This window comes from Anastrepha obliqua, chromosome 4 (genome assembly GCF_027943255.1).
Source record: "Anastrepha obliqua isolate idAnaObli1 chromosome 4, idAnaObli1_1.0, whole genome shotgun sequence".
Classification (NCBI taxonomy): Eukaryota; Metazoa; Arthropoda; class Insecta; order Diptera; family Tephritidae; genus Anastrepha; species Anastrepha obliqua.
The window spans coordinates 35,064,613-35,078,601 of NC_072895.1; the positions used below are offsets into that span (position 1 = coordinate 35,064,613).

At 36.2% G+C, this 13,989-nt stretch overlaps 1 protein-coding gene across 13 annotated transcripts in view; it reads left to right on the forward strand.

Moving 5' to 3' along the window:
* The window catches only part of LOC129243427 (potassium/sodium hyperpolarization-activated cyclic nucleotide-gated channel 2), a 102,519-nt gene that overhangs the window by 82,315 nt on the left and 6,215 nt on the right, over nt 1–13,989 (forward strand). For all 13 annotated transcript variants that reach the window (XM_054880413.1, XM_054880418.1, XM_054880414.1 and 10 more), the window contains 4 exons: nt 10,441–10,590; nt 10,655–10,731; nt 10,790–11,101; nt 13,688–13,782. In XM_054880413.1, coding sequence (XP_054736388.1) covers nt 10,441–10,590; nt 10,655–10,731; nt 10,790–11,101; nt 13,688–13,782 — 634 coding nt within the window. The remainder of the gene's footprint in view (nt 1–10,440; nt 10,591–10,654; nt 10,732–10,789; nt 11,102–13,687; nt 13,783–13,989) is intronic.

Genomic DNA, 13,989 nt, shown 5'->3' on the forward strand with positions numbered 1-13,989 from the left:
TTAGTCACAATAGCTCGAATAGCCGCTTCAGTGGGTCGATTAAACTGATCATAAAATGGAAGAAGCGCGCGATAAACTTTCTTAACAGAACTCGCATTTTTATAATAAAATTCAGTGATTTGCAAGAGTTGTTCGTTTTTAAGACGATTCATGGTTAAATTATAGACCAAACTGAAGATGTTTGACAGTGAAACAAAACACGAAACGTGCGTCAGCTCTTTAAACCAACTGTTTAAAAAGATAATAGCTAAAAACTCACCCGTTAGTATAACAAATTGCGTTGTTCAAATGGTTCAAAATTCTCGTTGGTTTTTGACAAGTTTTTTTTTCGCTGAGGTATGAAGCATTTTCTTAGATATAGGGCATCATATGCAAAAAAAAATTGTCAAAATTTAAAGAGATTCTTGCGCGAATTCTAACTTACACTTTATTGTACTAAAATTGAATGGGCCATAAAACTGCATGCCTTGATTAAAAAAACGAAAAGTTTGATCAAATTTTTTTAAATTTATGAAATTTTTGAGAATTTCATTCAAATATTTAAGCTTTGAGTTATATAGTTTTTCTTGTGGTACCCCAGTGAAACACGAGAACCTCAGTGTGTATTCACCATGGAATCATTTAGATACTCTCATGAAGCGTAGGATAGGTTTTATCCCAACACCGAATAGTTCCGTAAGAGAGTCAAAAGAGTATTTTTCCAACAAGCTTGCTCTACTCCTAGCTAAGGCTGGACAATTACAGAGAAAGTGTTCTACGGTTTTTTCCTCTTCCTCGTCTCTAAAATTTCTGCAGTATTCATAAGAAAATACTTCTAGCCTAGAAGAGTGCTTACCATCACCTTTCACAGAAGCCGCGCCCTTCGAGTTGCTCTCTCTTGATAGGTTGAGCAGTTCTCCTGACCTTTTCTTAGATATTTGCGGCTAAATTCGCCTGATTGTAACAGATGTATTTTCTTGTCTCCATGACCTGTTGGCCTATTGGAGAATATTTTTTTAATCCCTAATTTGCAAGTTGCATTAGGAATTGCAATATTGCCCCTGTTTTTAAGCAGTGGAAGATTAGTGGCCTTTTTGGCTAGCTTATCGGCCTTGCAATTTTCTTCAATATCTCTAGTCCCGGAACCCATATAAGGCTGATCTTGAAGACGGTGCTAATATCATTTAGAACTTCCCGGCTTTCTTGAGCAACCTTTGATCTTAGTATAACTGCCTCCATTGATTTGATGGCCTTCTGACTATCCGAAAAAATATTTATCATAGTTTTTGTTATGGTGTGTGTGTTAAGGTACACAGTAACCTCCTTTATGGCGAAGACGCTACCTGGTAGACGCTACAGTGGTTCGGAAGTCGGAAGATAATTATATTCCTAGTTCCTTTGAAACAACTCCATAACCTTCTCTGTTATCTAGCTTGGATCCAAACGTGCAAAAATGTATTTCCCCTCTTCTTCAATGTCTTTGAGTTTGTCACTCTCTTCTTGGCGCGATGTTTGATTGAAGAGCCTGCCGAAAGTGGGTTTAGGGAAAGAGTAGTCGACTTCTTGATTATAACTACTCATAGTAAGAAGTATAGAAGCGTGGTCGAATCGCCGGGTCTTCCATAGGGCCATACTATTACGTCTAGGCGCTGAAGCGGCGGACACGTGTTTTCCTACCAGATTTAGAGTAGGTTCCGATAGGTCGCGCTATAGATGTACTCATGGTGGTGATTAATTAATTTTTCACATATAATTGTTGAGAGCCGTATTTTGAATAAAAATAGGGAAACTTGAAAGAATCTAAATTTGTGCATGTTTTATTTAAAAACAACAGCTAGGCGCATCTTTTGAAAGAACATTTATTAATAGGTATAGAAATCTGACGAAACTTTAACTCGGTCTCGCTATCGGCGCCACTTAAAAACTAGAATTGAGGAAAATGGAAATATAATATTAAACAGATTTTTCATGTTCCGTGAAACTAGATGACATAAGCACGTTTTGAAAAAACGAAGGAAATGTTTTGACTAGTGCGGGAAAATGTTTCCTAGAATGAGTGTGTAATCATTTGTGCGCAATAAAGCATCAATATTTGGGACAAAAACAGCGGTTTTCTATTTGAGCACCCAGTACATACAAAATAATATACTTTCCCGCATGGTATATGAGGTAGGAATCTTTATAGCTTCACAAAATTTTGAAATCACACAAACAAATTTTTCATTTCCAACGAACCTCTTTTAAATGTAGCAAATAATTTGTATTTCTACTTTAAATTCGACAGAATCTTACTACTGCAGATAGCTTAAACAATTAAGAGAAGTCGCAAGAAATTGTAAAGCAATTTAATTTTTACTTATTTAATTATTTTACAAAAATGTTGCGAAATTTATTCCTTTGCGCACAGAAACAAAAAAGAATTTAAACAATAAACTTTATTTTTAATTGATATTGGACAAAAATAATTATAAGCCTTTTCGCATTTTGTAAATTGAAACTTCGCTCAAACATAAAAACTACTAAGCTTCTTACATTTTTGCAGATGTTATTTTACTAAAGTTCTCTTAGACGAACAAGCCTTGAAAATGAACAATGTAACTAAATTTGTCTGAATTTGTATTGTAGCAGTGTTGGTAAACTCTGCAGAGGCGAAACTTGCCCGGATTTTCGCTCATTTAATCGAAATTGTATATAGTTGCAAGATAATTCTAATTTTATCCATGTAAAGGATAAAGGATGTTGTTTGTGACTCCGAAAGCGCGTAGTAAATTTATCCGCGTCTGCAAGCAAGGAATGAAAATACAAAGTCGTCGAGGTAAATCCGGAAAACATTTGGCAGTATACCCAAAACTGATAACAAAGGCACATATATATAATGTTTATTCCGGATTGACAGTACAGAACGTAGTTACTAACGGACGGACAACGATGCGCTCAGTTCAGGACAGCTGCGACACTACTGGTAGAATCGCTTCGTTTCGGAAATAGCACTTAATCATACCCCGGTAAGAAAAAGACACACGTTTACGGTAATGTTAAGCCTTGTCGGAGAAATCCACACCTGTTCACAAGACAAGAAAGACTGAGGCTTGGACCCACAGCAACCTTCGCTCCCACTCATCACCCGATTTGTGGTCACCTTTAAGCTCCTTGATCAGAATGACAAGATGAGTCGACTCATCCATATCTAACCGTAGCCATCCATCCGTGCCCATGATAATTCGGGCAATAATGCATATATTACGATGAAACTTGGTGGAGTATTTTTCAAATTTTTCAATTAATCTACTCCGGGTAATGCAGAGGAGATATCTAGATTGGGCTCCTCGCTCCAAATTAGTAAGGGCAAGGTAAACATACCCATGCCCTTTGCAAGATGTAAACTTTTAATAGACAGACACCCGATTACTGTTGCAAATTCCAACTGGAATAGTTAAACACCTGCGCTATTGGTAGACAAACGTGGCCCGAATGGAGCAACTTAAGTAGGGAGGACTGAAAAATAGTAGTAGGTGTCCCGCCTGTCCACTATCCCATGACAAAAGAAGTTAGGTAATAGAAGAGGAAGAGACAGTCGAGCACCTTCTGTGCAAGTGCATGGATCTGTGTAGAAGACGGTTCAGACTACTCAGTCTCGCTTTCCTGGACAACATTGCGGATGTTGCAAATCTCAAACTAGCTATTATAGTCAGCTTTTTAAAAGCCACACAATGGTTTAAAGTAGACCAAGTAGAGTAAGGATAGGATAGTTCCGGTGGTATGACAAGGGGCCTCTAACTTACCTAGGTGCGTCGAAGGACTGCCAGTTCACCCAACACAACCTATTTATCCAATGTATGGTTGGTACTCAAAATGGGCGAAATCAGTCGCCCGTCTCCCATATAACGGTAATTTTCGAGAAAGCAAAAGCAGAATTATGAAAATTTTAGGTAAATGATGTACCCAGGAAAAGGAAAACGACGCAAATAAAGTTTTGGACCACTTGAGGGCTAATATATGTACCCTATGATCAGAAGGTAACGGGGAATGTTTAAATAAAACAAAACAGAGCTAAATTTCAGGCAAATTTATTTTAACTCCTTCAAAATATGACCCGTCTGAAGCAAAACACATGTGCCAACGTTTAACCCAGTCCTGCATACACCCCTGGTAGACCGACGAAGGGATGGCCTTCAGCTCCTTCGTCGCATTCACTTTGATCTGCTCTATCGACTGAAATCTCCTTCCACAAAGTGGTAACTTCAACTTGGGAAACAAAAAGAAGTCGCACGGGGCCATATCAGGTGAATACGGTGCTTGCACGATGGTATTTACATGGTGTTTGGTCAAATAATCCAGCACAATTTGGGCTCAGTGCGATGGCGCGTTATCATCATGCAAAATCCAAGAATTGTTTGCCCACATTTCCGGCCGTTTGCGACGTACAGCATCTCTCAAACTCTTCAAAACGGATAAATAATATTATTTATGGACTGTCTGGTCCGATGGAAGGTACTCATGGTGCACTACGCCTTCGGTTCGTTTACATTAAAAATTCCCGGTACTTCCTGATTATAGGGTATCTCGATAACGACTCAATGAAACTCACCCTAACTTGGTGCACATATTGCTCCGAACCTCTTAAATAAAGGGTCTTTCAAAAGACGCGCCAAAATGTTGTTTAAAAAAAATTAACAAGTTAGATTCTTTCAGGTTTCACTATTTTCATTGAAAATATGGCTTTTTAAAATTAGATGTGGAAAATTACATCATTTAAATGTCCACCATGAGCACGTATAAAGGTAAAAGTCTATCCTCAACAGAGCCAGTTTCTTGAAATTTGTTCATAAACCTTTGAATCGTGAACTCATTTGGACGATTATTTCCACCACAAAAAATCCCGAATTTTGCGTTTTTTTGGTTTCAAAGTTCGACCATTTTCATAATAAGTTTCAATAATTTCAACAATTTTATGTCAAAGATGACATAAAAAAAGTACCGTCTAGGAATTATTCACTACTGACACCTACACTTATGAAAGACCCTTTGTTATTGAGATCGGATAAAACCCCACCCACGTTTTATATGTTAACATCAAATTTGTGTCCGCCCGTTCGATGTTATAAGCTATAACTCTTATTGTCTATGAATTTGTTTGATTCAAAAAATTATGCGCCAGTTTAAAATAAATTCTACTAAAATGTGCGCGAGCCGAATTTAGTCCTTAGCCGGATATAAATCCGGGTCGTTCTGGTTACATAGAACCGACTGTCGTGGGAACGGGCTGAGTTTAGTCCTCATTTAGTGATAAACGGTTCACTAGACAGGGCTAGTTTACTGGGGTGGCAGCCCTTGGTCGGGAAAAACCCGAGTCATTCCGGTAACATAGAGCCAGCTGCCATGGGAATGGCCTCATTTAGACTTCTTCCTTACTTGTTTTCAACTTTAAAATGTGCACTCCTATTAGCTTAATATGCGTTTAAATTGAATTATTTTTGGTTATTTTTAGTTTTACTTTTAAAGTCAATATTCCGGAATTACCTCGACGGCGCTGTATAAAAAACTCAATCAAACTTTGCGCCAACATTCAGTATTGTAAATTGACTAAATTAACATAAAACTATACCATCCTCTTGCAAATTAAGTGAATATGAAAGTCCAAGAACTTGAAAAATGCGTGTGCTTTCCTTGCCATAAACCAGGTGGTCACACCTATTTCAGTTTAGGATACTTCTCCCCTTGCTTGCCTAACCCAATTGCATAAATTTAAACTTAATTTCGCGGCTGCTACTTGTACAACCTCAATAGCTCTATTTTGTCATAGCAAAAAGTAGGCTAATGTAAAAAGGGCTACAATTTTCTACGAATTGAAGTACCCACGAAAACCCTCTTTGGTTACTATTAACAAAATAAATTAGATTTTTAGATTTCCGAAGTTGTGAAGCAAACAAAAATGGAGTTGTTTCAAGAAGATTAGTAATTACGAAACCCGAAATTTCAATTTTTAATTGTTGTATTAGCGCTTTTTGTTGCCCATTAACGTTGATTTAAAGTCCACTAAGGTTTAGGACGTTGACATTCATGAAATCGCATTAAATTAGAATTTTTCACTATTTTAGCAATATTTAGTCGAATGTAGAATTATGCCCGAAGTTCTAATACACTTGTAAATATAGTACAAATAAATATATTAATACGATTACATTTAATATGAGCCGCATCATTTACTTGGGCTTAAGTTGTTGAGCCCGTACAAATTTGGGACGTTATAAACATACAGTATTTTTTTTTTTTTTTTGTAATTAGATTTTCCAGTACTAAATTGATTAATAAATTTCGATTGAACATAAAAGAAATGAGTAGGCGATGCCAAAATACAGTGAAGAACTTAAGTCTACATACAGCAGCATATTTTCTTATTTCCCAGAAGGTATACAATAATTGAAAAAACTGTTGATGTAGTTTTTTTTCGAAGTTCACATTAATTCATCAATCTACAAAAATTAAATTATTTGACTTGCTTTATGACAAAAAAATTAGCAAAATAAGAAAAAAGCGGTATGAAAAAAGTCTGCATACAGTTCAATTAGTTCGAAAAGCAAATTTATCATTTTAAGACTAGTTTTTTTGAATACTTTCAGTATTTAGTATTATCAATCATTACCTGAAGGCGTCGTGGCATTGATCCAAATAGTTGGGTACGCTTTTCCTGCGTTATTTGGTTCGACGCCTCCATCAACTCCTTTAACGAATTGCTTCAGTTACTATACTTCGTCGATTTTTTCTCGCCAAAAGCGTTATTATTATATTACTTACTATATATTATATAATATTTTAAGTGCATTTAATATACGAGGAATTCAGTATGCTAAGGGTCACTGTCTTGCAAGCATACTACTGATCATCTTTTCAACGCCAGATGCAGCTATAGCTCCCCGAACCATGCCGTGCTTGGCAGTCGGTATAAAATGTTTCATTTCCATAACCGCATTTCTTCTCCTCCATATTTAAGTCCACCCATCACTTCCAAATACATATATACCTGAAGAGCTCCAGCTTCTCCGTGAGACACGCGTAACACTGACACAATTACGTTCTGGATACTGTAGCAGGAATTGGGCCCGACATACCAAACATATGTCTCGCATGTGAAGTTACCCCGCACGACACTAACCACCTTTTCACATACCCTTTAAAACCTACTCATCTAACACCCCGTCGAAACAGCATGTTTCCTGGGCCTACCTCCTTAGATGAGCCAGACGAATACGACCGGTGATATACCCTACACTGACGGGCTTCTACTACTGTTAAAACAACAACAACAACATACATAATTATAATATAATATATTGAACTTCGATTCGTCAGTAAATAAAACTTTAGACCACAAATCTATTCCCTTGCCAAAAAGTGGCCGTGCAAACTTAAGCCGAACGCGACGGTTTTTTCTGAAACCAGAGGCTTTTACGCAGTGTCGTATTGAAATATCCGCTATTATTTAGATTTCTTTTAATAATTCTTGGATGAATACTTTTTCCGGACGCCTCAACGCTATGTTGGACCGATTTCGGAGCACTATTTCTCGGATTTTGGTCGATTCCCCTTAAAATGAAGCTTACACCTCTTCTGGGCAACTTCTTTGGGCGGTCGGTTCGCTTTTTATTTTCATAAGAATAAACACATGTACTCGTATGTCTGTATATCATAGCAACGACGGTCATTGTACAGATCTGTAAGTAAAAACACTCTCAGCTCGCCGCCAAAAAATGCCCACAGCTGAGAGCAGCTGATTCCAAAACGATCTTTTATGTAAATGGTTGTAACGTATCAAAAAGTCAAAAACAAAAATGACGTAAAAATTCAGATATTTCTCAATAAAAAGCATTATTATAGCTAAGGCGGCCGCCGTAGCTGAATGGGTTGGTGCGGGACTACCATTCGGAGTTCAGAGAGAACGTAGGTTCGAGTCTCGGTGAAAGACCAAAATGAAAAAAAGTTGTTTCTAATAGTGGTCGCTCCTCGGACCTCCGAGTGTATTTCTGCCATGAAAAAGCTCCTCATATAAAATATCTGCCGTTCGGTGTCGGCTTGAAACTGTAAGTCCTTCCACTTGTGGAACAAAATCAAGACGCACACCACAAATAGAAGAAGGAGCTCGGCCAAACATCCAAAAAATGGTGTACCCGCCAATTATATATATATAGCTAAGAAATATATTAAAAATATGTATGTGATATTGTAAATTTTCCTAGTCAAAGATATTATTTGCTTTTTTTTCGATCATTTTTAATATTACAATAAAAATTCTAATTTGGCGACCAAGCACTCCACACACCATTACTTGACTGCCTGTCAAACTCACACCAAGTTTGCCTGTCAAAAAATAGGAAGAAGAAGAGTGTTCTTACTTATATTTTTGTACAATGAATAACGGTACCTTACAGCTACTTGTTTAATGTTTGCTTTGCTTGAGTGAACCAAAGCAGATGGATGTACTCGTATGCAGACTTTTTTCATACCACTTTTTTGTTATTTTGCTAATTTTTTTGTTATAACGCAAGTGAAATAATTTAATTTTGTAAATTTATGTATAAATGTGAATTATGGATAAATATGAATTATGAAAAAAACTACATCAACAGTTTTTTCCAATTATTGTATACCTTCAGGGAAATAAGAAAATATGCTGCTGTATTTAGACTTAAGTACAGGGTGGGCCAAATAAGATCTACTAATGTTAAACACAAATAACTTTTGCAATAATCATTTATTTTGGTTAATTGTTTTTATATTATATATTGAATATATTTTATGGAAATTATGTATGAAATATTACATCAGACAAATGTCCACCATTCTTCTCGATACAAAGATTGGCTCTTTTTACCGCGTTTTCCATTACACCACATAATGTTTCTGGTTGAAGGCTCAGTATTTCGTCTCGAATATTTTGCTTAAGCTGTCTTATAGTCTCTGGTTTATTAAGATACACTTTGTCTTTTAAATATCCCCATAAAAAGAAATCGGGCGCAGTCAAATCTGGCGAACGAGGTGGCCAAGGGAAATCTGCATTTTTGAGAATCAGACGTTCGCCAAAAATTTCACGTAGCAGGTCTTTGTTTGTGGTCTTGCGGTAGCAGTGCTTGCACAATTTTAATTTTGTATGGGTACATTTTAAGATCCAACTTTAAAATTCTACGCAATGTCGTTCTGGAAATGCCCAATTGGCTGGAACAACGGCGAGTTGAGACAGATGGATCATCTGCAACACTCTGCCGCACAGTTTCCACGTTGTCTTCAGTGCGAATATTTCGATGGGCACCTCGACCAGGACGGTCGGCCACTAAACCCAGTTGCTCAAAACGACCGGCCAAACTCCTAATCATGAAAGCTGTGGGAGCTGATCTGGAATTAAAATGTTGCCGATATTTACGCAGCGTTTAAACAATTGAACGTTGACAAGAATAGAAAAACTCGATCATTTTAACGGGTTGTGTTGTATTGTAGAGTTCCATAATAAATTTCCAAGAATTCAATTATAACCTATTAATACAAATACAAAAAGAGAAAAATAAATAGATCAAAAAATAAAAAAGTTATTTGTGCTTAACATTAGTAGGTCTTATTTGGCCCACCCTGTACTTCACTGTGTGGATATGCAGCATCCTTACGGTTCGAAACTTTTATGTTATACTCTAAACTGCAACTTGTGAACATTTGAAACCAAATGTTCAAGCTCTCGCATATCACGGGAATTATTTCATATTACAGTCAGTTTGTCTTTGTTTCAAGAAATATTTTAGCAGTCATACGTATTGAAATATGATCTCCATAATAATTGCATATAAATTCCAGTTTTGCGCTACAAATGTACGTCCGTTTTTTTGTAAAAGTTAGCTTGTAAATGCTTAAATTAAATGTCTTTTTTGGCTAGCAAATAGTGGCAATTATAAGTGAATACAAATGCGCTTTCTAGCCCCGAGAAGAGCAAACTTCTTGTACTTGAAATATCTGTGCTATTATACTATATATGTATATGTGATCAATGTAAACTAATCAAACTGTTTATAAAGCTAGGTGCTCGTTGTTTAATTTCAGCAACCTATTTATTAAGTAGATATGTATGTATATGACGAAATTGTTTGTGATGGTACTACTGATGTTCTGCTCAAAGTTTAAATTTCCAGACTCCTACGATTTTTTTAAATAACTCATAAAACATTCATACATATATAATATATATACATATATACGCGTATGTATGTACATATATGCATATGCCTTAAAATACCACGTGATGGAAAAATTGTTAATATTTGAGCTTGACATTTTTAGATTGTTTTTTTTTGTTCTTTTGTTTCGTTCAGTTGTATTACTGTGTTCAATTCTTGTATTTTCACATTTTACACTCGTAATTGTTGCTGTAATGAAATGCGTGTACGTTTACAAATAGTTTTGCATTGATGAATATCTTTTCAGTTCCTTAATATGGCATCCGTCTTTATGAGAATCTTCAATCTGATATGCATGATGCTTCTTATTGGCCACTGGAGTGGCTGTTTGCAGTTTTTAGTGCCAATGCTACAAGGTTTTCCATCAAACTCATGGGTATCCATTAACGAATTACAGGTGATCGGCAATTTAATATTAAGTCGCTTTTCTTACGCATTTAATATGCTTTTGTGATTTCCAGGAGTCATATTGGCTGGAACAGTATTCATGGGCTTTATTTAAGGCGATGTCTCATATGCTTTGCATAGGTTATGGCAGGTTGGTTTTACTTTCGGAAAATTCAACTTACGTACTGTTAACCGTTCATTACTTGCAGATTCCCACCGCAGTCATTAACGGATATGTGGCTGACGATGCTTTCGATGATATCAGGTGCAACTTGTTACGCACTATTCTTAGGTCATGCGACCAATTTGATCCAAAGTTTGGATTCGAGCAGACGGCAATATCGTGAAAAAGTGAAACAGGTGGAGGAATACATGGCCTATCGAAAGCTTCCACGCGACATGCGCCAAAGGATTACCGAATATTTCGAGCATCGGTATCAAGGAAAATTTTTCGACGAAGAATGTATACTTGGTGAACTAAGTGAAAAACTGCGAGAGGATGTAATCAATTATAACTGTAGGTGAGTAATGAAAAAACGAGTTTTTTCTCTATGGTTCAACTTACATCCATCTTAATCTGGTCAATGGATTACTGAATAACTTTGGTCATATTCAATAGGTTGAGAAAAATTGTGTTTTAGTACTAAGCTTTCGCTTTCCCAATTTATCTCAACTGCTCAAATTGCCAAAACCTCTATTGTTTAAGTGGCCGCCATTATTAGTAAGAAATAAACGAGCTTATTTTTAACATTTCGCGATATCGTTAAATTTTACTTAAAAATGCCTAGAAAAAGAAGTCCGATAGGGTCAAACCCAGAGATCTGGGTACTTTTTTTGACACCGCGCAACCCAAGAACATTGGTTGGATACTGACACTGTCTCACTCCACATCACGCAGCGAAAATGCGCATTCCCATGGCAGCCGGTACAACGTTACCGGAATGACTCGGATTTTTCCCGACCAAGGGCTGCCGCCCCAGTAAACTAGCCCTGTCTAGTGAACCGTTTACCATCAAGAAAAAATGGCATTGGTTCAGAACGACGCGTGTAACATATGCGAAAGAGAAAGGGTACGTTAGAACGCCTCCTTTGTCACTGCCCTGCCCTTTGTAGACCTCATCAAATGTGCTTAGGATCAACATATTTTTCATCCTTGGAGAATATTGCAGACAAAAGGCTGAACGGCCTATTAAAACTCAAGAAGACGTACATTAGGAATTACATAAAATAATATCTTCGATACATAGCACTGGCAACACAATGGACCCTAGAGGTCTAAGTGAGAACTTTAGCACTTAGCACTACCTAACCTAACCTTCCCAAGAACATCTGACACAAAAACTCCATTGCTTGGCTTGTTGGAACTAAAAGTTTTCCTCTTTTACGCATTTGCGGTAATACAAATTGTGCTAACACCACAGAATAAAGATGATTCAATAGTGGTTTTTGAGCAAACATTGTCCCAGATAGTTACTTTCTGATCATTCAGCGGTGTTTCATGAATGATGTGTGAAAGTGTGAGAGAGTGAAATGCGCTTCGTCGGTCATTAAATTTTGGACTATATGTACGCTGATTTAAGGGGTTATATACAGTAAGAAAGCCGAAAAAATGGAATTTTTCCGAATTTTGTCTGAGAAAACTTTTAAATTTATTGATCTAAAAATTGTTTACACATATTATGTTATCTTTTAACTATATTTGGAAAGGAGCTACAGCTGGTCTCCGGGAACTCCTCTCAAAAGCGACGTTTTGCGGTGACTACTATATCTCTGAACTGGATCCTCTGAAATTAAAAAACGAAGCAGATTTCGTTAAAGTAATGATAAATCTAGTAATTAATCAAAGGAATAAGCAAAATAAATTTTTTGACGTGATAACGTCTTATAATTCGATTTAGCGGGCTGCACGCACGAAAAAATGTGTCGTTACCTTGCTCATTAGTGTTACCTTGCTCATTTGTCGTTACCTTGCTCATTGCCGTTACCTTGAATGAACTGCAAGCGAAAGCGTGGATCGAACAAAGCAAACGAACGGCAACGTTCGACATCTTGCTCTCTCCTACTTAAGTGAGCGTATATATGTATGTATATGCGCATATGTAGGTATATAAATTCACATACTTGTATTTGCATATGCCTTCTTCCTGTGTGCATGGTAATGAACCATTTCTCTGTTGAGAATAGGACGATGATAGAAAAAGTAGGAAATGAAAGGGAGTGTTTCGAGTGTAATGTGTCTTGAGAAAGTCAAATCGATGATGATGCCTCTTAGTGTTGTTGACTTATTAACGTCTGATGCACAATCGAAATTGAAGATATCTTTCATGAATTTGATAAATGTTTCGTCATTTTTCACGTTTGTGTAAATGTAACTTGACCTATTCCATTGAAATTCCATGTACCCCCTCCTCTTTATCCATACAAAATATCTATCAAACAAATAAAATTAAAATTTTGTTTTGAAAATTGTAACCATTCCATCAATATTTTCTTATGACGTTGTCACGTTAAACTATCGTCAGTAAACCGACTTTACAGACAACCTCTTTTTGACTAAATGGCGGTTTCTCAAAAAAAAAAATCGATTTTCGACCAAAATTTCGGCCTTAAATTGTTTATAAAAAATATATTTAAGAAGCTCGTGTTAAAATTTGAGACTAATCAGTTTAACCGTTTTCGAGTTATGTTGGTCACCGACTTTGAAAACACCATTTTGACAAAAACGCGTTTAAAGTTTGAAAAGCACTTTAAATACACTCGGAAACGCCTTTTCAAATTTGGGTGTAACTTCGAAAATATTCACCGAAACGGTATTAAATTTTCTGTGGGTATTCTTAAATATATATACATTAAGAAAATAAAATAAAAAACGATTTTGCGAAAATTCTAACTGTATATAACCCCTTAACACAACTGATCGATGCGATGGTGTCGAAGTAAATTAAGACATGTTTGAATTTGTCTAAATTGACATTTAAAAGACATAGGATCGCTTGAGAATTGTCAAAGTCATTCAATAACTCATTTTGGCAGATTGAGACGGCGCACACTGTACATGGAAAATATTGTAATAATAATAATAACTTTCTATTACCTCACTCTATTAGGTCTCTCGTTGCGTCCGTGCCTTTTTTTGCTAACGCTGATTCAAATTTTGTTTCTGATGTCGTAACGAAACTGAAATATGAAGTTTTTCAACCCGGTAAGTTAGACTGCTTTTGAAAATACACACACATACCATATAAGGCTTTTATATTATTATGAGTGTATGTATAATATGTATAGATGTGTATGCATATCTCAGGACTTTGTAGAAAACAACTTATGCAGATAATTCAATACAAATTGGAAAAATATGAAATTCTTCTATAAAGTATAAAGTATTTATAATATATGAAATATTATTACT